The 23,273-nt window shown below is 30.8% G+C and overlaps 1 protein-coding gene across 5 annotated transcripts; it reads left to right on the top strand.

The window, feature by feature from the left end:
* Positions 1-4,100: 4,100 nt before the first annotated feature.
* On the top strand, positions 4,101-14,164 carry LOC118062908 (polycomb group protein VERNALIZATION 2). Of its 5 annotated transcripts, none has more exons than XM_035076789.2 (15): positions 4,101-4,234; positions 4,579-4,725; positions 5,394-5,449; positions 5,542-5,606; positions 6,934-6,986; positions 8,045-8,098; positions 8,175-8,234; positions 8,590-8,636; positions 8,742-8,863; positions 9,525-9,798; positions 10,299-10,347; positions 11,606-11,689; positions 12,811-12,890; positions 13,079-13,168; positions 13,712-14,164. In XM_035076789.2, exons 2-15 carry the CDS (start codon positions 4,597-4,599, stop codon positions 13,848-13,850), a joined length of 1,302 nt encoding a protein of 433 aa, XP_034932680.1. In that variant the 5' UTR covers positions 4,101-4,234; positions 4,579-4,596; the 3' UTR covers positions 13,851-14,164. The 5 variants fall into 5 exon arrangements, with proteins under 5 accessions (XP_034932680.1, XP_034932678.1, XP_034932679.1 ...); XM_035076787.2 differs by having other exon boundaries at positions 4,117-4,322; XM_035076788.2 differs by having other exon boundaries at positions 4,117-4,502.
* Positions 14,165-23,273: the final 9,109 nt, after the last annotated feature.

Raw genomic sequence — 23,273 nt, 5'->3', positions numbered from 1 at the left:
CTCCTAAATTTGTTCCTATTTTTTGTTGGTGTTTCAAAATTCATCATTTTAGTTTTGATTTTTTATTTTGATCATTTTTTCTTTTGTTAGAGTTTTATTTGTTTACAATTTAATCATTTAATTCTAATTTGTGTATATAATGTTTCTCGATACGATCATTTTATTTTTTTTTTTCTTTTGGCTCTTTTATCAAAGTTTTATAGTTTTAAATTTTACTTTTCAAAATCAAATTTATGATTTTTTTCCAATAGTGATTGTGATTGTGATAGCAATAGCATCATCAACAACAACAACAATAAATTTGGTTACAATAACAACAACAACATTAACAGTGATAAGAATGAAAATAATGATAATATTAGTTATAGTGATGGTAATAATAATTATAATAATAATATTATCAGTGATGATAATAACAACGATAATAATGATAATGACAGTGATTATGATAATAATACTAATAATAATTATAATATTATTATAATAGTGATCATGATAACAATACTGATAATTATTATGATATAACTTGTTGTTAATAGTATTAATGATGATAGCTGTAATGATAATGATATTATTAACAATGATAATAATAACGACGAGTATAATAATTATTACAATAATAATAATAATAATAATAATTTATTATTTAATATTAAATTTGCTAAGAATTAAATTTCACTTATTTTCATATATAATACTATTGATCCAACATCTCAATTACTAATATTTGTATTTGCCGGGAATCCAGATCTCTCTGAACATTCTCCTTACAAGGTCATGGGAAAAAAGTAATATGATTCAAAACCTGTTACGTGGATGTTAACATAAACATCAACAAAGTCGGAGTTGAATTATTGACCAGAGAAAGATGATGCAATTCCCAGCACCAAGTACACGTCATCAAGAGTGTTTCACTGCTTGTTTCTCAAGGAAATTAATTTCATTCATCTGTCTCAGATTAAAAGAAGTCAATTCCAACCAACACGTGCTAATCCCTGAAAAATAACAATTCAACAGACACTGTAGCAACAGCACGGGTGAAAGATTCATACATAGCAGCTGCTTCTTTTTTTTCTTTTTTTTTAAAAAAATTCAATGGCTCAGGAGTCGGACGATCTTAAAACAGAAGAAATAAATAAAAGAAAGACAGAGTCTTGTAGCCCGACCAGAAACAAGAACAAGCAAAAACTAGGAGAAATACAAGAACAGCAAGCAGCACGGACAAAAGTTGCTGCAAATAGTCAAGATTCATAGCCCCATCAGAAACATATATGAACAAGCTAATTACTACTTGGAAAAAAAACAAAGACATTTTCTTCTTGTTTTCATCTTAACCTCAAATAAAACAACCTACGCAAACCAACCACTTCCAAGAAATCAATTAACATAGACATATATGATAACTAAGCAAAATGGGGTCAATACGTGAATGATAAAATATTTTACTATAAATACCTTAATTCAGAAAAAAGTAAGTGTTTGTGTGGGTGTGTGTTGGGAGGGGGGGGGGGCTACAAAATTGAAGGAGATTCAGTCTAGGTAATGACAGAAACAACATCAAGATAAGAATAAAAGAAGAATGTGTAAAAGAAATTACAACATTGCTAGAATTGTGAATTCTAGATCTGGATTCATGAGAAAAATTAATTGTATTGAAAACATGAAAAAAAATTATTTAAAAAAAAATTCAAAAAAAAATTCATGGGAGTGTAATTATGTGGACTAAGTTTTAGGTTTAATTTGTATTGAGATGAACATGTGTTTGTATTTATTTCATAATTACATTAATCTTCTCATTACATGAAATATTACTGAATAATATAATAATTGATTTGTTTGATGAAATGTAGAAGAAATATAAGAAGTTTGTTATTGGGTTGGTTATAAGATATAAATATGAAAGTCTAGTTTATGGGAATATATTGAAATTTTATTTGTAGGTTGTGATATATATATATATATATATATATATATATATATATATATATTATTTCCTGTACTTTTAATGATAATACAATATGTAAATGAAATATCTTGTAAATAAATTTGGGGTTATTACAAAAACAATATTTAACCGCTCAAAAATAGCTAAACCAGTCTTGATTTAAAAAACTTTTATCCAAGTCTAATTTATTTTTTCCAGTAATATGAGGGAAAAAACCCTCAATAAAACTCATCTTGTGAAATGGAACTCATTTATACCAAGAATGACTTTTTTGATAGTTAAAATATGGTCAATTGATAACTTCCTCTCATTTACCTTGCTTTCTCTAAAACCTAGTCTAACATTTAAAACCTGTAACTTGTGAAATCTTGGATATAAGTTCAATAAAAAAACTTAACTTTCAACAAATTTAATTTTGAAGTATAAAATCATATCAACAATATTAATAAAAAAAACTCGCAAAGGGAAAAAAATAGCAACAAAAAAATAAGGATAAAATTTGATAGAAAAAAACCCGAAGAAGAATGAAATTTGAAAAACATATTAAAAAAAAAACCCAAAAAAAAAAATCACAATTGAAAGAATGAGGATAAAATTTGAAAGATTAAAAAAATCAGAGGGGTGAAATTATTGTTTTATTTTTATTTTTATAATTTGATAGATTATTTATAAATTAAAAAAATGGTAGGGAGAGAAATAAAAAGAAATTGCCAAGGGAGAACCAAACATAATTAAAACACAAAAAATAACAAAAAAAAAATAAAAAAAGATAGAAAATAAGAAAAAAAATAGTTTAGGATGTAATTTAAAAAAAAAATAAAAAATTATGCAAAATAAAAAAACATCAATTAAAAGAATAAAGATCAAATTTTAAATATAAATAAATCATAGGGGGTGAAAATTATTATTATTATTTTTTGTAAAAACCAAGCAAACTCGAGCAAATATCCTTAAACCTGGTCAAATTTTAAAAATTTAGCAACCCGTGAAACCTTGGATCCGAGTCAAGTGAAGAAATTAATCATGAGTCAATTCAAAAATTTAGAATTTAAAAACTTGTCGAAGCAAACAAAAAATTGACAATAAAAAAATATGAATTAAATTCGATAGAAAAAAAACAAAAAAGGGTGGAATTATAAAATAAAGTCATTTATGATTTAAAATAAAAAAACTTATGGAGGCTAAAAATTTAACTATAAAAAAAAGAGGGATTAAGTTTGATAGGAAAAAAAAAGTAAAGGATGGTGGAATCATAAAACAAAATCAATTGAAAAAATAATTCTAGATAAATAAATAGTAATAAAATAAATGGGCGTCAAATTCAATAAATTTTATAGCCAAATGCCCCCCTAACGTGTCGCTCAAAACATATTTGTTTTGTCGTGCATGTGCTAATGATTTATTTTAATTATATTTAATAAGTTTGATTTACAACAGTGTCACTGAGTAACTTGAAAATTACAATAAAAATAATATAAATTAATAAAAAAAAGCTATTGGATGATAATTCAAGCGGTTTTGTCTTTAAAAACATTATAGCAATTACGCTATTCTAAAAAAATTGAATATACAAAAATATCACCGAGTAATAGGTATTAAATTATTTTATTATAGGGTTAAACTAATAATTTCACCGTACAAAATAAAATAAAATTACAAATTTAACCCATGCAATTTAAAAAGAATAACTGTTTCACAGTGAGAATACAATCTTACCCCCCCAAAACTTATTGCATTGCCTTTTTTTTTTTTTTTCCATTCAAGAGCAAATTTATAATTACACCATTATAATAAATAATAATTCGTGACTTGATACACAGTAACTACCTTGGGGATTTAGGTTTTTTGTTATTTTAATTTTTAGTGTAATCAATAAAGTATTACTTAATTGACCCAAGTTAAATTTGTCAATTTTTATGTGGGGGAAGGGGGAAAAATAGGTCACTGTCTCTGGCCCAAACTTAGGCTTCACAGTTTTGATTATTTTAAGGAGCCGAAGAAGTCCAAATAACAGGTTATGGTCCATACCAAGTTACTAGAATGGACCATGCAGCCTTCTTCAGAGGCCCATGCGTCATGAGTTAGGCCAGTCCATTGGGCAAGAAAAGAAAAAAGTAACCACCATAATAAATTTAGGTAAGGTGAAGTAAACAAAATTAACCTGGAAAAGATAGGAAATCGGTAACAGATAAAGGAGAACGTGAGCTTAGAATTCAGAGCTATTCTAAAAAGGGCAAAAGAAGAAGCCAATTGATGGACGTCTAATCTAATCTAATTTAGTTTAGTTAGGTATTAACCCGACGACCATTTTCCTCCTCCCTTTGACCTCTTCCTCCTCACTTTCTACTGTTCTACCAAGCATCCAAATTTGAATTCGGTGATTTTCCTGCAAAAATTTCCACCTACCAATTTCAATTTTTTTCCACCTATCTTCTTTTCTCCTTGTACTTTACATTAATTGACTGCCGTTATGGTGCTTTAAAATTCAAATTTGGTCCGTGGATTATCTTAGATTTGTTCTGATTAGGGATTTCTATCGCGAATCAAGCTGAGCTAGGTTATCGATGATGATTCAAGCTGTTGTTTTTGATCGTACGCTGTTTTTTTTTAATTATTTAACTGGTATGAAACAGGAATTTGTAACGGAGAAAATGTGCCATCAGAATTGTGGCGTGGAGCATTTGTCCGTAGAAGAGGCAATTGCAGCTGATGAGAGTCTACTTATTTACTGCAAGCCTGTTGAGCTTTACAATATCCTTCGCCGCCGTGCTCAAGACAACGTAATTAATCCCCCCTTTTCTTACTTCTTATTCTATTTAATCTAAGAATCTCTATATTTAGTCAATTTTTTTTAAATGATGCTTATTTTTATTAAGTCATCGTATGACCTTGTTACCTTCTCGCTTCCTGGAACTTGCTAACGTAAAACATAGTCAGTCTGATTGTGGTTTTTGTGCAATTTGTCTTCAACGGTATAAGGATGCATAACGTGTTATCTACCTTATTGCTCTGACTCCGTTCCTGATTGCTCTGACTCCGTTCCTGATTGCTCTGACTCTGTTCCTGATTGCTCTGACTCCGTTCCTGATGTTCTTCACATTATTCCTTCTCTTTTGTATTTGGACTCTAGTGATGGAAAATAGTCACACTGTGATCACCTTTATTTGATAAAATATGTTCATTACGATGGTTAGGTTTGCGACTCATTTAGCTTAATTACTGTATCATCATCAAACTCTTCTTTAAATCTATTAAAATGCAAGAAATCAACAGGTTTTTTATGCTATATCAATTGGATTGCATTGTTATCCTTGATTGATTCAGCACAAGATATTTGATGCCCTTTTCATGTTTATGTGTTATGTGTTTGTGCTTAATTTCCAGGGCTTCTTTCTTAGACATTCATGCGATGTTTCTACTTTCTAATTACATGCTTTATCTGCTGCAGCCTTCTTTTCTTCGAAGATGTCTGCGTTACAAAATAAAAGAAAGGCGTAAAAAGAGGTATGTGTTTCAACCTTTATAAGTTTCATTGCAAGGCACTGGCAATTATAACTTCATCTGCTTAATATATGTGGCTGCATATGCTTGTCTAGGTTAAGAGATGGAATTGTAATTTTCAACTACAAGGACTACAAGAACATGCTACGAAAGACTGAAGGTTATTCCGACTCCTCTGCATAATGCTTTTAAGATTTTGTCCTTGCATGTTAATTGTTTTCCCTGTGTTTGTTTTATTTTTTTGTGGATTGCTGGTAAACTTTTAAGATTCATGTTCTACCAGCTAAAGTTGTCCCACCATGATTTTCTAATGTAAAATTGTTGTTTGTCCATTAAGTACTCTCATTTTCATGTTGGTTAGCATGTGGTAAATTCCCTTGCCAGATCATTAGCTGCTGAAAACAATATGTTAAAATGAGATTAGTTACATTGAAATTATGTGATATGAATCATGTAATTATTTCAAACTTCTTATTTATCAAGTGGGCCTGGTAACTTCACGTTGAATGCTATGAAATTTGATATGTGCAGCTTTGGGTTGGCGTATATTGCTGTCTGGACTGAATAATTTCTTCTGTGAACGTTTAGGACCATACTGCATGGTTCCATCTGTTGAGACAAAATATCAATATTCACCATTCTAGATGCTTTTATCAATCAAAAGATGACCATCATTCTCTCTGGTTCTTCAGAACAAATACTTTCAATTTGTCAAGGATATTCATATTATATGTTGTTTAATTTACCTTTCTTTCTAATATGCAATAGAAATCTTAAGTGTCCTTGTGAAATCAGGTTATCAAGGGGTAGAATCACTAATTAGAATGCTTTGGTTACTCATTGAGAATATGTTTAATTATTTCACCGTCTGCTTAGAAGCCTATTGATTATGCTTCTGGAACCACTATTCGTATAAAATATGCTGGTAATGATGCAATCTTAACATGATCTGTTCTGAGTATTTCTACTCTGAGCCTCTCAAATCACTTTCTCCCTTGCTCTTATCATTTGTGAAGGTGGAGGCTTTAATGATTTTGTTTTTGCATACCAGTTACACTCCGCTGAGATCTTAACGCCTTAGACAGTTAAGACTTGGCTTCTGAAATAAGGTAACTATTAGTTGGAATGAAGGTCTGCTTATTTAATTGGAAATCTGTTGACCGCTTGCATGGGAGTTGATGTATTAATCTTGGTGTTTCTCCTTTGAGAGAGCAGTGCTGGTAAATAATTTGGATCAAGCCAGTAATTTATTTTACAAAAATCAGACTTTTCCTTGGTGTACATGCAAATATAATTGTTGACACACTTTTTGTTTATTCAAAACTTTCCTCCAGCTCTTCAAAACGAGGTTACCTCTTATAGTTTGCACTACACACTGTTGTTTAATAAAAGGCAGAATGTGACCTTTTGCAGCTCTATCATATTATGAGCATTGTTTTAATTGAGCTGCTAACCAATTTTTTTCTGTGTGCTCTCTCAACCTGCAGCAACCGAGGACTTCTCCTGTCCATTTTGCTTGATGCAATGTTTAAGCTTTAAGGTGGATGCTCTATCTTAGATATGTGCTCACCTTTTTCTGATTTTGCCTTTTCTGCTGTTCTATCCATAAGTTTGAAGGGCAAATAGATATTTTAAAATATACAGTTTCGTGAGGAACTAAATAAAAGAATCCTAAGATTTTGTTTGTTTTGTGGAAAATATTTTTTAGAAAATTTTCTTTCACTTTTCAGTGTGAAACAAATACAGAAAAATAATGAAAAATATTTTTCAATCAACCACTAAACAGTGACAATTTAGAGGAAAATATTTTAACCTTAGTACTAACAACTCATAATATTCACCACCACCCCAAGCCCCGCCCCGCCCCGCCCCACTATCAATGCCACCACCACCCCATCAACTGTCAGTCACTACCACAACTACCATCTTATTACTAATATAACCACCTTTTTATCATCATCCCACCATAATCAACCACCACCCCACCACCGTCGCCCATAACCATGATCACCATCTCACTATCCATATTGCCATCATTTTGCCATGATCTCACCACAGTTTTTCACCACCACCTTGTTATTAAAATAACCATCATTTCATCACTATTGCAACCATGGCCAATAATATCATAATAACCATCATTCTGTCACCACCACCAATATTATTATTATCACAAGTACTACCACCACCATCATAACTACTCTTACCACCATAACAATCACTATCTTTATCACGAATATCGCAACTTTTCTCATCTAAACCATGAAAAATAACTCGTTTTCCAAGAAAATGCTATCCTTTGGGAAATATCTGTTGCAAAACAAATCTACCCTAAATTCTGAGTTTGGTGATCCAAAAAAAAAAAAAAAATGAAAATTTTTGGATTACATGTTACTAGAATTTATGGCTTATGTAAATTGCTGATTTTCCCACCAAATAATCTGCAATTCATTCACTCAAAGGTGATGTCCCTGGTTCTTTTCTTACTACTTCCTCTTTTCAGCTCGCATATTCATAGACATGCTATAACCTCAATGTAGTTACAAGATTCTGTTCACTTGGATACTCAAAAATCAAAATTTACTCCTCTGTTTCTAGGGCCTGCGGTATCACTTGTGCTCTTCTCATGACCTATTCAACTTCGATTTTTGGGTTGGTAATTAGAATTCATTCAATTTTCTTTCATGAATTCTTGTAAAAGCACTAGCAAATTAACATTATTGTGCAGGTGACTGAAGAGTATCAAGCAGTGACTGTCTCTGTGAATATTGATAGATTTATATCAGAGGTCAGAAAATTAGTTTGTCTTGTATATACTTTGGAAGATTCATCTTTTTTACTCTTAGTCGGAAATATTGCACGTTACACAATAAGGAACTCAAAGTGAACTATGCACCTGGTTGATTTTAATTTTCTTGGAATTTTAACAAAAAATCTCTTATCAGGGTCCAATCAAATTGAATTTCTTTGCAAATTAGCGAAGAGAATGAGGAATTTTTCTTCTGAGGGTCCATTTTTAGCTTGCAACTGTTTTTGCTTTCTGGAAACCTAATGCAAAAGGCATTATTATATAATAAGTAGCCACACCTTTCGGTAAAAGAACCAGAATAAGTTCTTATCTAACTATTCATCAATGTGTACAGACTGTTGCAGATGGAATAGAGCAGCGACAGCAGACATTTTTTTTCTGGTGGTCTTTACATATCTATATAAAGATTATAGTTCTGTTAATTTTTTATCTTTTCTGCAGTAAAAGTATTGAGAACTGAAATCATGAAATAAATTGTATATACAGCTCAAAGCCACGAACACGCAAGTCAAAAAACCTTGACCAAAATGTGAAGAAAGTTTCCATAAAGTTCTTGGAGTTGAGTTCGTCAGAAGGCACGAACAATGGATTTTTGGGGAAGGAAGAGGGTACAGTTTCTTTTCTGCTGCATGTACAATTACTTTGAAAGTATTTTAATGACGAAATTTCTTAAATATTGAGAATGTTTCTCAGGTTCAACTGTAAGTATATTAATAGTATCATATGCCAACTTCCTTGGAGACCTTTATGATCATATTTAAGTAATGATTGAACTGAAAATCACACTAGTGGTTTTCACTTTTACTCTGGTGATTTGCCTGGCTCCTCCATCTTCTTTTCTAATAAATTGGACATTTTCCACAGTACCAATATATAAATTTTATTCTTTTAGAGAGACCATATGAAGGGGAAAAAAAGAAATCATAGAAGAGCCTTTGAGGGAGAAGGGTCTTTGCTTACTTTGTTGAAGGATATTTGGATTGGCATCATTCATAATTGGCACACAGAACAATCCTTGACTTAGAGGATGATTTCCCTTTTTTTTTTTGTTTCCAATCTTCTACCAACTGTAGGTTGAAGTTCTTTTGTGTAGTTTCTTAATCCTGTAGATGGGATGTACCTCTGTGGCTGGCCTTGTTATATATGCACATTTTAATTCGTCAGATAGACTGATAAGTAATCAAGTTCCATTATTTTGGTTCTTCTGCTCATGTAATTTCTTTATGAGCGTTGCTGTTTATATTCATCATTTAGATGTATCTTGTATAGGTGAGAATGCATCCAAGTCATCTTCTAGTGAGAAAGATTTGCTCAACATGAGAGATGGAGCAGAAAACTATGGTTCTGAGTGTCCTACCGCTACAGAGTTAATGGAGCGTGTTGCATCCAGTTTTAGTATCCCTGGTGTTTCAATTGCCCAGGCTCAATCTTCCGTGGATCCTGAATGTGTTAAATCACAATCTGGAAGTGAACCTTCACTTCCTGCTGCACTCCATGTTGCAAAAGCAAGGAAGCTAACTGTGGAACGGTCAGACCCTAAATAGTATGTTCTCTTGGCTTTTCCTTCCTACTCTGTTTTCAACTGTATTCAATGCCTTCTCCTTTTTTTTTTCCTTTTCCTTTTCCTTTTCCTTTTCAAATTCACGTTATTTTGTTTTTGGAAGGCCCTTACTTCTCTTTCAAAGGTAGAATAGGCATGTGCTTATTTCTGTACATGTGTTTTAACCAAGCAGATAAGATTTTTTATAAAAGGAGGTGCAATGCCTCTTCTAACCATGTGTAATTCAGCTGTGCATATCATATAATTATCATAGCATCACACCATCTCGTTTTGTCCTTTGTCTTGTTATTATGGTGGCTTCAACTTGTATAACTTGTATGGCTTTTTTAAAGTGCAGCCTTTAATCTTTGTGCATATTAGAAGCTTGATATGGGATAACGCAGCATCACATGAAGAGAAAACTGCTTGCCAAAAATTTTGAGTCCTTAATTTTGTCAATCTTGGGAATTCTAATCCAATGTCTTCTGAATTTTTTTTTCCAGCCGTGCACTTCTGCAGAAACGACAATTCTATCACTCACATAGAGTTCAGGTGATTAATTATTACTGAAACCATTACCTTGAACTATCTTCTGCTTCATTTATCTGATCTGCTAATTGTTAGTTAGTTCAGTTGTGATGGAATTGACTTTAGCAAGCCTGTCATACTTAATGAATATAAATAGCATATTATTTTCATCCTATCAAAATTGTGAGGATATCATGCAATGATAATTTTCCTTGATAATCTTAAGGTCTATATTGATCCTTTTGCACCATTCATCTCGATCATAGACCAAATCTGCCTCAATAGATCCTTCATTAGCAGTACCCTTCATGTTATCTTAGATCTTCCTCTTCCCTCCCTCCATCCTTCCACTGTATTAAGAGTTTGAATGCATCATGAGTTGCTAATACCTATTATTTTGTTGTTTTTTCTTTGGAATTTCTATGTTTTTTTCTTTGTGTTTTTGCATTTCTTTCAAGTTATGTTTTCCCTTTATCTTCCAATTTTACGTGGATCACTTTAACTGTTGGCTTGTCAAACCATGTTTTTCTTGCATTCCACATTTGCATATGCTTTTTACTATATAACACCAAGGTAATCCCTGAAGTTATGGTTTTCACAATTTAGACTTATGATTTAAGTTGAACGTGAACTGAAATAATAATTTCGATAAAATTTTCTTGAGGACTTGCATTCTGGTATTACTAAGTGGCATATATGTGCAACTTTACTCGATAAACAAATGAAACTTAGGCACTAGTGCTTGTAATTTATCAGAAACAGTTGTTGGTCTATGTTTCATCCACACCAGGTGATCTTAAGGGGGATGAATTCTGGATGTGCATTTTCAGGAATACTGTAGGAATTGAGATTGTAGATTTTAATGTCATTTGTCAACAGGGAACTAATTTTCATAAATTTCATATTGGAATAGTGGTTATTGTTCGTATGATGGTGCACATCAGATGCTTTATTTTTTGGTCACTGTTGACCAAAATGTGGTAAATGATTCTTCTTCTGCATGTTGATTGAGTTTTGTAGAACACCTTGTAGCGACAAGGTGACAAAAACAATTAATCATCATCAAATTTCATTTTCCTGTTAATTCTTATGTTCCTTTTCTTTTGGGACTTTAAATGCTTTTTATTATCCGTAGTTAATAATTTGCCATTTTGTGAACAGTTTCCCTAAGGACTAATTGACTTTTTCCAGTGGCCGGTGTTAGTTTCCATTATTTTAAACTTGCGTTACTTTCCCCCTTGCTGACGCGTTACTGATGATATAACCTTTTTTTAACTTGAAGCCTATGGCATTAGAACAAGTAATGTCAGATAGAGATAGTGAAGATGAAGTTGATGATGACATTGCAGATTTTGAAGATAGAAGGGTATGCTTGCTGATTATGTCCTTTTTTTTTGTTTTGTTTTCTATATCTTGATTTTTTTTACAACAGTGGCAGTTGCTTTTCCTTCATTTTCATATTCTATTTGACTTGTTTGAATTTGTTGTGTATTGTATTTCAATAAGAGGTGTTTTGGCTTATTCATATGCTTGAATAGCCATGTGAAGAACTGGTTTGTTTGCTTTTATGGTAATTAGGAATGCTTTGCATGGTCTTTTGATAGAGAGGTTTCTTTAACTACATAAAGAGAGATAACATGAATGACAGACGTGGTTTTGTGATTCTGAATTAGCACAATCACCTTAGCCTGGTTCAAAATTTGTCCTTTGAAACTTTTGTCTGTATCCATAGTGAGTTTGACCTGGGGGCTGGGATCAAGTGAATCAAAATTAAGATAGGAGGAAATCATGACTTTGTGGGAGTCCAACTATGCAAACTGGAAGACGTTAGTTTTTTCTCATTTATGCCAATATGTCAAACTTCTTTGAAAAAAACTTCTAGAAGAATAGAGAAAAGAAAAGGTCTAGTTAGAATTGATTACCGAAAATTTAATAAAAGAATTGTGAAGAGATGAACTTATTGTCAGTGGTTGAATCTCTTTAGTGGCTAATGGAAATATCAATGGGAGGATGGTATATTGAACTCGTTATTAAATGTTTCCTAATTCAGCTAATGTATAGTAGTAAGTTGGTAATAAAAGTAAATCTGACCACCTCATATAAACAGGGATTTTTTTTTTTTTCCAGAAATGAGAGGTGATATATATCTCAAGTTTTCTAATGGGATTAGGTCAAAGCTTAAAATTTTCTACATGCTATGCTGCATGTCGTTATTCTCCAACGTTTCATAAAGTCCCATCAATATGTGATCTTGATATTGTAAAATTTGCCACTCAATAATTGATGGGTGAGTAACCTTCTATTCTAGATTCAATCCATTTATATTCCTTTGTCTTTATATAAAATTGAGCAACATTTGCATTTAATTTTCACATGGTTTTATTTGGGTCGAGCTGGCTTTTCAGCTCCTAGTTGCATCCAAGAACAAGATATACTTAACTCATCTCTTAGTGGTGTTTAAGATAACATTGCATCAATTTGTTGCAGATGCTTGATGACTTCGTCGATGTTAGCAAAGATGAGAAGCAAGTCATGCATCTCTGGAATTCGTTTGTGAGAAAGCAAAGGTGCATGGGTTATATCAATTCCTTTTGATTTCATTGTTTCTTCTTTTTTCTCTGCTCTCCTGCTTATTTCCATTTTATCTTTGTAATTTAAGAAGTCAAACGGAATCAGAAAAAACCTGCTGTGGGCTACTTAGTTCTTGTTCAGTGTTTGGTGTCATAATGAAAATGCTTGCCTTTTGCTTGGGCAGGGTCCTAGCAGATGGTCACGTTCCGTGGGCATGTGAGGCATTTTCAAAACTTCATGGACAGGAGTTGGTCATCTCGCCTGCTCTCTTTTGGTAATATTCCGGCGCTATCTTTTCTATTGAACACCGATCATATTTGCATCGATTTGACTTTTCTATTGATAATCATATTGACCTACCAATGGATGCCATTGACTAGGCCTTAATCAACAATCAATATTTCTCCCAAGATTCATAAAATATATATTCCTGTTCTGTAGAATATAATTCTCTCTGGCAAATCTCTTATCAAGTCAAGGTTGATATGAAATTGAAGTTTTGAAACAAATTCTCTTGAGATTGCATGAAATTGGAATCGATGGAAGTAAGATCCTTTTGCTGTTAAATGACAGCATGGTTTTGTAAGATTTTTGGTTGCAGCTTCTTTTGATGGATGCGTACAGCCGAATCATCCTCTTACCACTGCTCTTTCTGAATAATGATGTTATTCTAAACATCATTGTGTTGCGTATTACATTCCAAATAACATTGCGGTGCATGCATTAAAACAGTGATTCAGAAAGGCGTACACAATTGCATGATTGCCTCATTTCTCGGATATTTTTTATTTGAACTGTCAAATGTACATGGGCTCAGGTGTTGGAGGTTATTTATGATCAAACTCTGGAACCACGGTCTTCTTGATGCATCCACGATGAACAACTGCAACATGATCCTTGAAAGATGCCGAGATGAAGGGTCGGATGCTGCAAAAAGCGAGAGGCTAGAAGATTGATTGGTGTCAAGGAATCTTCAGTTTTTTAGCTGACAGGATAAGTGACATTGGTTTAGTGCTTCCTTAACCCATTCTTTTACCCCCGTTTTACCTCAATCATTGAGCCATAATTTGAATTATTATTATTCATTCACGCACATGAGAAGGGATAACACAGGACTGACTTCGTGCTGTTGTCATCTCATTCAATACAAACCACCATTGTTTAACTCTACTGAATTTAAGCTCAGATCAATAATTGCTCATTGATCAGACTCCTTGTTAGTATATGATGTATAGCAAGACGTGGTCTTCCTCCCTTTTTAGTTGAGAAACTGTGAGCCTCCACCATCTGGACATAGTTCTCTGTCATCCTTTTTATATCAACTATCATCTATATATCCAACTATGAAAGGCTCATTGTAAAACCTATTTTGCCTCTAAAAACAATCCATTTATCATTGCCATATTTAAAGGGGCAATTATGTCTTATCGTGTTTATAATACAATGTAAAATGATCATTATGCATACATGGTGTTTTCATCTTTTTTATTTTTATTTTTAAAGAATAATAAAATGACTTGCATGTCTTTAAAAGTAAGATTTTCTATTAGTAGTTTGGTGTTGATGATTTTTTTCTTTCTTTTCATCTCTCTTTAATTTTTGTGTCTATCCCTTTAAAAATTTAAATCGGCACTTCAATTTGTAATTCTTTTGAAATTAGTTTATGTTTTTTTTTTATTATTTATTTTATTTGAGATAATTTACAAAATTAGAATTCCTTTTCAATTTCATTTTCTTTAATTTTTTTTATTTTTTAAATTTAGTTTGTATTCTTTTGATTGCTATATGTTATGTTTGAGATAATTTTAATTTTTATTTACAATTTCATTAGTGAGTTTATTTTTTCCTGTTAAATTTAAATTCATTCTTCTTGATTGCTATTTTTCTCATTTTGATAATTTTTTTAAACTAATTTTTTTTTTCTGGTTTTCATCCTTCAATGTTAAATTAGTTTGGAATTGAATTTTTTAATTGAGATTGAGTCTAGGATTTTACGAGCTGTGAGTTTTAGAGATTAACTTCAAGGTTTAGGAGGTTTGTTTAAATTGTTTTTTTTTTTTATTAGTTTTTAAAGCTCATGTTTTTTTCAATTTTAAACTTTAATATTTATTCAATTGAAGAGTGAACTTTGTTGTTTTTATTGATTTTTTTTTATAGAGTTTCTCATTAATTCTGAAAATGACTGGGGTTATCTTTTTTTTTTTTTTTTTTAATTTGTCATTCTTTGTTGAATTTACTTTGATAATTTTTCTAAATTGATAATATATTTTTTTTTCTGATTTTATCATTTAATACTAGATTGATTTTTTTTTTTTTTTTACCATTCAATATTGTGTTGTTTTATAGTTGTGTTTTATATTTTTATTTAATTTGCTTTTATTTATGATTTTTTTTTTTACCTTTTATTGGTATAAATAATCATTTAATTAAATAAAAAAATAATTCTAAGAAACAAAGTTATTAAACATGACCGAGTATATAATATAATTCGAGATCAAATATTATAATTTATAATTGAAATTTTTTTATATCAAAAACATATTGAAAATTTTTATATATTTATTTTTTTACTGAAAAATATTAGCTATGTCGCCACAAAACACTTATAAAATAATTAGTGAAGGTCTAAAAGGAATATAATGCGAGAGAAAGCTGAGGTAAACTTTCGTTTATAACCATCCCCATTAACCGGTCCCACCCCATCCCACCACCCTCGCCTAGTATTTGAGCTGCTAAATTTATCATAACATTATAAATTGATCATTATGGAGCTGGTCGTGCTGCCATTTGATCTTCAGATTCAGGAGTTTCAAGGCTAAAACCTCTTGATCTTCAGATTCAGGAGTTTTAAGATTCAAATCTAGACGAGCTAGTTTTTCACAGTTATCACTGTTCTCATCCACTTCCGCATCCGCATCCGCATCCGCATCCGCATCCATTGCTTCCGGAGGACTACCAGCTGGGGTGCTGAGAAGGGCCTTTTGCGGCCTTACTGTGCTCGGAAACATGAGGATGTTAAAGCTGATAATCTTTTTTTGAGCAGCTGTGAGCATAAGATCAACTACAACCTGAAAGCTAGCAGCAAAGGTTTGTAAATGAAAGATAAAGAGAGAAAGTACACCAGCTGAGGTGCTTTTTTCTCCGGAATTTGCCAAGGGCTGTAGCATAAAACTAGATAGAAGGCATGTGTCACGATGAAAGCTGGTTCAAATCTGTTTTTCAACATAAAAAATTCTGAGGTGACAATAGTGTTTCTAAAGAAGCAATAAAAATCCGTGGATAGTTAACTTGATTGGATTTAATTAGATTATGTAATTTAATAATCTAATTTAAAAAGTAAGCAATAACAATAGATGAGCCATTAAACAAAAAATAAAAAAGTTTATCGAGATGGTTTCAAACCCTATTATAAAAGATTGCACAATAACAATATCATAAAAAGTCACATGGGTTTATAGAGCAACAATCTGGTAAAGCAAACCAAACAAAATATAATGAAGCGAGCGTCTCATGCCTATATTTAATCAATCAATTATATTTAATTCAAGAATAACAAATAAAAAAACCTGATAATAATCCAATTAAATAAAAAAAAATGATAAAAAAGAACATAGAAAGGAAATTAAATAAATGTTGAAGGGTGAAATTAAAAAAAATATCAACTTCAAAAATGATAAAAAAAAGCTTAAAAAAATTATTAGCTTCATTTACCAAACATGCAACTCATAAAATCTTAAACACGTGCTTAACTAATATAAACCCTGAGAATAAATTTTTATATAAACTGAAAATTTAAATTAAACTAGAGATAAAAGAAGTTAAGTTTAAATGTAAGGAAAACAAATTAAATTTGAGGGGTGAAATTATATAAAAAAATAATTCTATAAATATTCCATTTTCTTCTTCCTACCCATCCGGTTGGGCTTCTTCTTTCTCTTTTCATCTTCTTTCTTTCTTGTCCTTTATTTAGTTGACTGGGCCATGGGCCCAACTTCTGGCTGGTTGGGCGTTTCCCTTCCTCCTCTCCTTTTTTTGTTTTATTTTTCTTCTTCTCTTCTAGTTGGGCTGCCCATTGAGCCAGGTTGCCTGGTTAGGCCTTTCTCCCTCTACTTTTTTCTTTCTTTCCTTCATCTTCTCTTCCGGTTAGCCTACTATTGGCCTAGAGCTGCCTGGTTAGGCTTTTTTTTTTTTTTTTTTTTTTCCTTCTCTTCTCTGGGATTATAACTTCTAACATTTACCATTTAATTTGACTTTTTTTATAAGTCTTATAAGAAAGAAATACAAAAGTAAAAAACAAAAATATTTAAAATCAACTATTATTACTAAAAATAAAAATACGAAAAAGGAGCAACAAAATATTTAAAATCAACTATTATACAAAAGTAATGATACTTTAGAAAATTTTATTGATTTTTTATAATATATAATGATAAAATATTAATAATTATGAAAATCACCTTGTCATACCTTAAAAATATACATGATCAACGTACTAAGTCACTTGGTAATAAAATTTAGTAAAATGTTCAATATCCCTAGATTCATTTTCTAATAAAAAGGAAGATGATAAACTAAAATAGATTATTTAATGCCATTGAAACCGCAAAACCTAGCTCCCAAACGAAATAAAATGTATAGATGCCAGGAGGGTCAAACATAGCCAGCAATTCTTTTAAGATACAATTAAGGTTGGTAATTTCACCCGATTTAGTTGATATTCAATGTCATTAAATTTAAGTTAATGAAAAAGTTCTGGACTATCACAAGGCTTTTTTTTTATATATTATAATTAATTTAATATTTAAATTTTAATTTAATTTCTCATCTTCTTCCTCAAATCTTTTTTTTTTTTACATTTAGGTCTTTTTATATTTTATATAATTCATGATCTGCATCTGTTTTAATTTCATCGATTCGTTGGTAAGAGAAAGCCCGGCCTGCCAAACCAGTAATCAAGACCAGCCCATGATGCCCTAGTTTCCACTCGGAACGGCACCGTTTCAAGCATTTGAAAACTTTTTCTCTCCCTCTCCCTTTGCTGACACTTTTCTAGCCTCTAGGATTTTAAATACCATTTTAAGATTAACGGCGTCTGCCAAATCTCAACTTGACCCTATATTTTATGATTAAAGGGACCTAATCACGCACGTTGGCCTCCGTCTTATCGACTGCTAAGCATGCTATTACGTCATTAATTAGCACGATAAGATCATAGCCATGACCTCGTTGAGCACATAGTTTCTACAGTCCATTGTTCATGTACCAAACTAAATCATTATTAAAACAAGATAGATTATATGGCGAGGAACTTCTATATCCATTGTTTAATAAATTAGTCGAGCTTCTCGTTCAAAAAAAAAAAAAGATTGAAATTATGAAGCACGATCGTTGGTTCTGAATCCTTGCCTCTTGATTGAAGAATTGTTTTTAGAAAAGCACATATGTTTTTATTTTCTAATTAATAGTTATAGTTAAAAACAAAGGAAATTACATGTCCATGAAGTTTTTTTTATCCATTTAATTTTTATTTTTTAAAGTAATTAAACAGTATTTTAGAGTTAAAAATAAATTTGTTGAGATTTTTAAAATGTTTTAAGATTTAAAAATTCAAACTCTTATTTATGGGAATTGAAGGTGACCAAAAAATTATCTATTGGATGATAAGTTATTTTTCACAACAAATGATATATGATAAGTTTTTTTCTTAAAAAAAAAAACAAAGTGGAGAAAATGACTTCACGGAAAATAAAAAAATACCGGAGTGGATTCCAAAACAAAATATAGCAGATAACTTTAGAATTTTAATATGAGGTACACAAGAAGAAACACTTGTTTTTAAGATAATTGACTACAAACAACAAAAACTTTGATTTGTGCTTGATTTGTTATAAATTAGTTTTGATTAGAGTTTATTTATCTATTATTTAATTTTTTTATTAACGTGGGTGCCCAGGTCAGCTTGCGCGCACTTCGACTAATTCCACAAGCCCTGAAGTTAACGACTATGTAAGCCTCCAGTGACCATCATATGAGCAACCACAAAGCTCGAATCTGAGAACAAAAAAAACAAACCTCTTAGTTCCAAGCTCTTATTATTGGGTCATCTCCTAGATAGTTGATGATAGTTTATTTTATTATGAAGAGTGAGAGAGAAAAAAAAAGAGAGAAAATGCCATAAGTTGAAAAAAAAAAAGGATTAGTGTCGGTGTGTTTTATGATATGATTAATATATATAGGGTCATTTTGATTGATTTGAAACCTTGAGTATTTTTATTGTAATTTTCAAAACAATGAAAATAAAATGTAAAATAGAGTAAACTAAAAAATGGTTATAGCAAGTAATTTTTTGTTATGAATAATTATGTTTTAATCTAATTTCTATAACTTTTAAAATAATTTGTTGATTAATATTGAATGAGAATAAAATATTTATTTTTTATTGTAGATATTTTATATAATTTTCTCAAACTTATTGATATTTCATATTTTTTCATATATGTGCATAAAAATAATTAATTCATGATTTTTAATTTTTATTGAAACATTCTTTAACAATAATAATAATTTTTTTTTTATAAAGAAAGATTTTTTCATCAAGATAAAAGAGAATTACATGAATAAAAAATTAATAGTTTTCTTTCAAATCATTATAGTTTTGCATATATTTTATTTTAATCATTGATACTTTTTATTCATTTGATTATGTTGCTAATAAAAAGTTATTTTTTGACAAAAATAATTACATGAATAAGAAAAGGTAATTTTAACTAAAAAAAAAAATAGAGATTCTTTCTATTATTTTATTCATTTCCCCCCTAAAATATCTATTTTTATTATAAAAAATAGATTTAAAAAACTTTCTGGGTATCAATGGGCGGCGAAATCGCTGGTTCTAAATATTAAATTACAAATTGAGATGCAACTCGCGTCCACTAGAAGGCATGAAGGATCCAAGCAGCCTCCTATTTAAAACACGTGAAGGTGTGAGAGTTATTTATTTGGAATTAGGTGCCAAATTATTGTTCAGGATAGTTTCCGAGACCAAAACTGCTTGCGCTTACTCTTTTGTCGTTTGTGTAGGGCTTTTCTTCAACTTGTTTTTTTTTTAATTTTTTTTTTAAATTTATAGTTTTGTATTTCTATATCGTTTTATATACTAATATTAAAAATTAATTAAAAAAATAAAAAATACTTTAATATATTTTTAAATAAAAAATATTCTAAAATACCACTCTCATTCAAATCTCAAGGGCGCACGCATGTGTTGGTCGTTGGACCCAATGGGGATTGGTATGGTTTCTACTAATAGGAAGTCAAGAATTCAGACGCATTTGACCGAATCTGTCAGCTTCAAAGCCTCTCCATTGCTGACGTATCTTGTCAAGGCCGATTTCTTGAAGAACTCGCCATTATTGGGCACTGAAAATCTATTTGCGATTTTATTTTCCCCTGAAAAAAGGGACTTTGTTAATCTATCAAAAGCCACCACCGAACTGCGAGAGAAAAGGAGCTTTACTTTTATTATTACAGAAACCGTTTTTTATCGGAAAAAAGGAAAAATATAACTACATTTTCACCGTGTCTGATCAATCAAGACTGGCCACGGACGGTATAAGATCATTGGGAAATTGGGAAAACAAATGAAGTGAAAAGAATTATTAAGAAAAATAATATTATTATTTTTAACGAGGAAAATGAGTTGCCAAGAACACCAACCAGCATCAGGCCCCAGCCCACAAAAAGAACCAATAATATCGAAAAGCACGGCTCCGGTGGTTCCACTCCCACTTCCATGTCAAGGGACTCCGGTGGTTCCAGTCCCACTTCCATGTCACGGCCAAGAAAGGTGGAAAAAAGGATCCTCATCCATATGAGATACACACCTTCCTTGAAGGTAACTTAGAGGGAGAGGGAGTGCGATCTGACGATGGAGTGGTGGGTCACCGTGCTCAGGGATTGATGATCTTCATGGAAAATCGACTTTTTGAGAGTCTTCTCAGCATCAATGGAAAATTTTTATAATTTGTCCAGGACGGATGGATCCCTGTTGCAACAACAATGGCTTCTTTCATGCTTTTTTCTCCTCCCTGGTCGCCCATTAGTCCACGCTGCCTCCTGTTTTTTCCCCGTCCTTTTAATTTCTTGGGTTGATTTTTCCTCTTTTAATTTAGGAGAAAAAAAAAAACGCCTCGTGAAAAACATGGACAAAAATTAAAATACCCATCAAATGAAGAAATAAGAAATAGTTGAAGAAAATTTAATTGGTTAAATTTTAAATTTATTTTTTAAAAATTATTAATTCGAGTATTATAAATTTTAAGGTTATTGAACATGTACATGGTTATTAATTTTAGGGTCTTGAAGAATTAATCGAGGTGTGCGTAAACTGATCCGAACATTTTCAATTAAAAAATAAATAGTTGAAGAATATAAAAAATAAAAAAAAATTGAAAAATAATTTGTGGAAAAACTCATTGTTTTGTAGATTTTTATTCACCGTTGGCTTACTATGTTCTTCAAGTTTTTTCATTTTTTTATTATTCTGGTTGATTTTTCTAGGTCAAGATTTTTACTCGAAATTTTCTATTTTTTTTGTGTGTGTATTTCAAAGGATGTTTTGAATTTAAAAATAATAATCAACTGAGTTTTGGTCTGTTTGGTAGTCAATGAGAGAAAAAAATCATTTGACAAGTTTAAGAAGAAAAATAACGATGGGCAAGGAAGACTAGTCGATCAGCGAACATATATATATCCAAATCGAAGATATTGTATATATGAACTTTTTTATATTCAAAATATCCTTATTATCCTTTTGGTTATATCTTTTTCATATGACTCGTAATTGTTTAGGTAGTTTTCTAGTAATTGTTTTAAGCAACATTCCAAATAAAAAATTTATTGAAATAATATCTTAATAATTTACTTGAAATGATGTTAAATTCATATTAAATTCACATTACATTAAAATATCTTTATAAGTAATTATTTATAAGCCCAGGTCCAAGACATGTTTCTGATCACAAGTTAAAAGGGCTAATTCATTCTTTTTAAATCAAAATAATATTATTTTAATAAAATTAAAATTAAAAAAAAAAAATAGCTGAATTTTCACAAGGTCAATCTAGATTAGTCTAAGTATAGAATTTATTTTCAAGTTAATTTATTAAGTAGGTTTGAATTTTATAATTATACATATATTTAATAAGTTGATGATTTTTTCACTTTTTTTCCTTTGCCCTAAAGCTTTAGTAAAATCAAGGGTGATAATTTCACTTAATTCATTGAATATTTATTGTAATTCTACTCGATCGAGTTAATTTTTATTGGGTTTATGTCAGATGTGAGAAAGCTAATAAATTTAACCATCTAGGTGGTGGCCTAGTGGTAAGAGCCTGGGATCAAGAGTTTTGCTCCTTCTGTGGTCTCAGATTCGAGCCTTAGGTTGCTCATATGATGGCCACTGGAGACTTACATGGTCGTTAACTTCAAGGCCCGTGGGATTAGTCGAGGTGCGCGCAAGCTGGCCCGGACATCCACATTAAACTAAAAAAAAAGCCTAATAAATTTGATCGTTCCATGATCTTACACGTGCCCAACAAATAGTACCACCATCGTCACCATGTTACTCCTTATCATTGTTTCACTTGAAATTTATATCGTGAGAACAATGTTTGTAGTTTCAATATTATTTGAGCTATTTTTCTCTTCACTAACACAGTTCCAAATCCAAGTTTTTGCTCCTCCGAACCAACCACTCCAGCTTTTACTTCTCTGTATTATCTGAGTTTTTCCCACCAATATTTAAGTGTTAAACAAACACTTCAAGACTTAATCTTGGGATAAATATAAATTGTTTAAATTAAAAAAAAAAGAAGCTAAAGTAATTAATGAAGAGCCGTACACCACACCACATCACATGACTGGGGATGTTAATGGATATCCATGGATCATACTATATATATATATATATATATATATATATATATATATATATATATATATATATATTACTAAACTATGGATTTCGAGAATCCATTACTCAACAATTATTTAATATTTAATAAAAAAAAATAAAGTAGTCAGCGATCACAAGGCAGACAACATGAGATAGAGAAAGAGATAAAAGAATTTATTTTTGTATTTTTTTAAAAAATTATTTATTATTTATTTTTTTATTTTAAATTAATATTTTTTAGTGTTTTAAATTATTTTAATTTACTGATATCAAAATAATTTTTAAAAAATAAAAAAAATATTAATTTAATATATTTTTAAATAAAAAATATTTTAAAAAAACAATCAAAACAATAATTAAAAAAAAATAAAAAATTGTAAGACTACAGATGACATCATATCCCTTCCCTCATCAAAGAGGTCCA

The sequence above is a fragment of the Populus alba genome, chromosome 3, assembly GCF_005239225.2.
Source record: "Populus alba chromosome 3, ASM523922v2, whole genome shotgun sequence".
Taxonomy (NCBI): Eukaryota; Viridiplantae; Streptophyta; class Magnoliopsida; order Malpighiales; family Salicaceae; genus Populus; species Populus alba.
The sequence above is the reverse complement of the archived record's forward strand: the minus strand, read 5'-3'. Positions and strand labels throughout refer to the sequence as shown.

Excerpts from the sequence above, each read along its gene's own strand:
- LOC118062908 (XM_035076784.2), top strand. The coding sequence starts at position 4,510 with ATGATGATTCAAGCTGTTGTTTTTGATCGTACGCTGTTTTTTTTTAAT. Across the intron at positions 8,637-8,741 it reads CAGCAGACATTTTTTTTCTG|CTCAAAGCCACGAACACGCA; the intron begins GTGGTCTTTACA and ends TTGTATATACAG. Across the intron at positions 12,891-13,078 it reads TCGTTTGTGAGAAAGCAAAG|GGTCCTAGCAGATGGTCACG; the intron begins GTGCATGGGTTA and ends TTGCTTGGGCAG.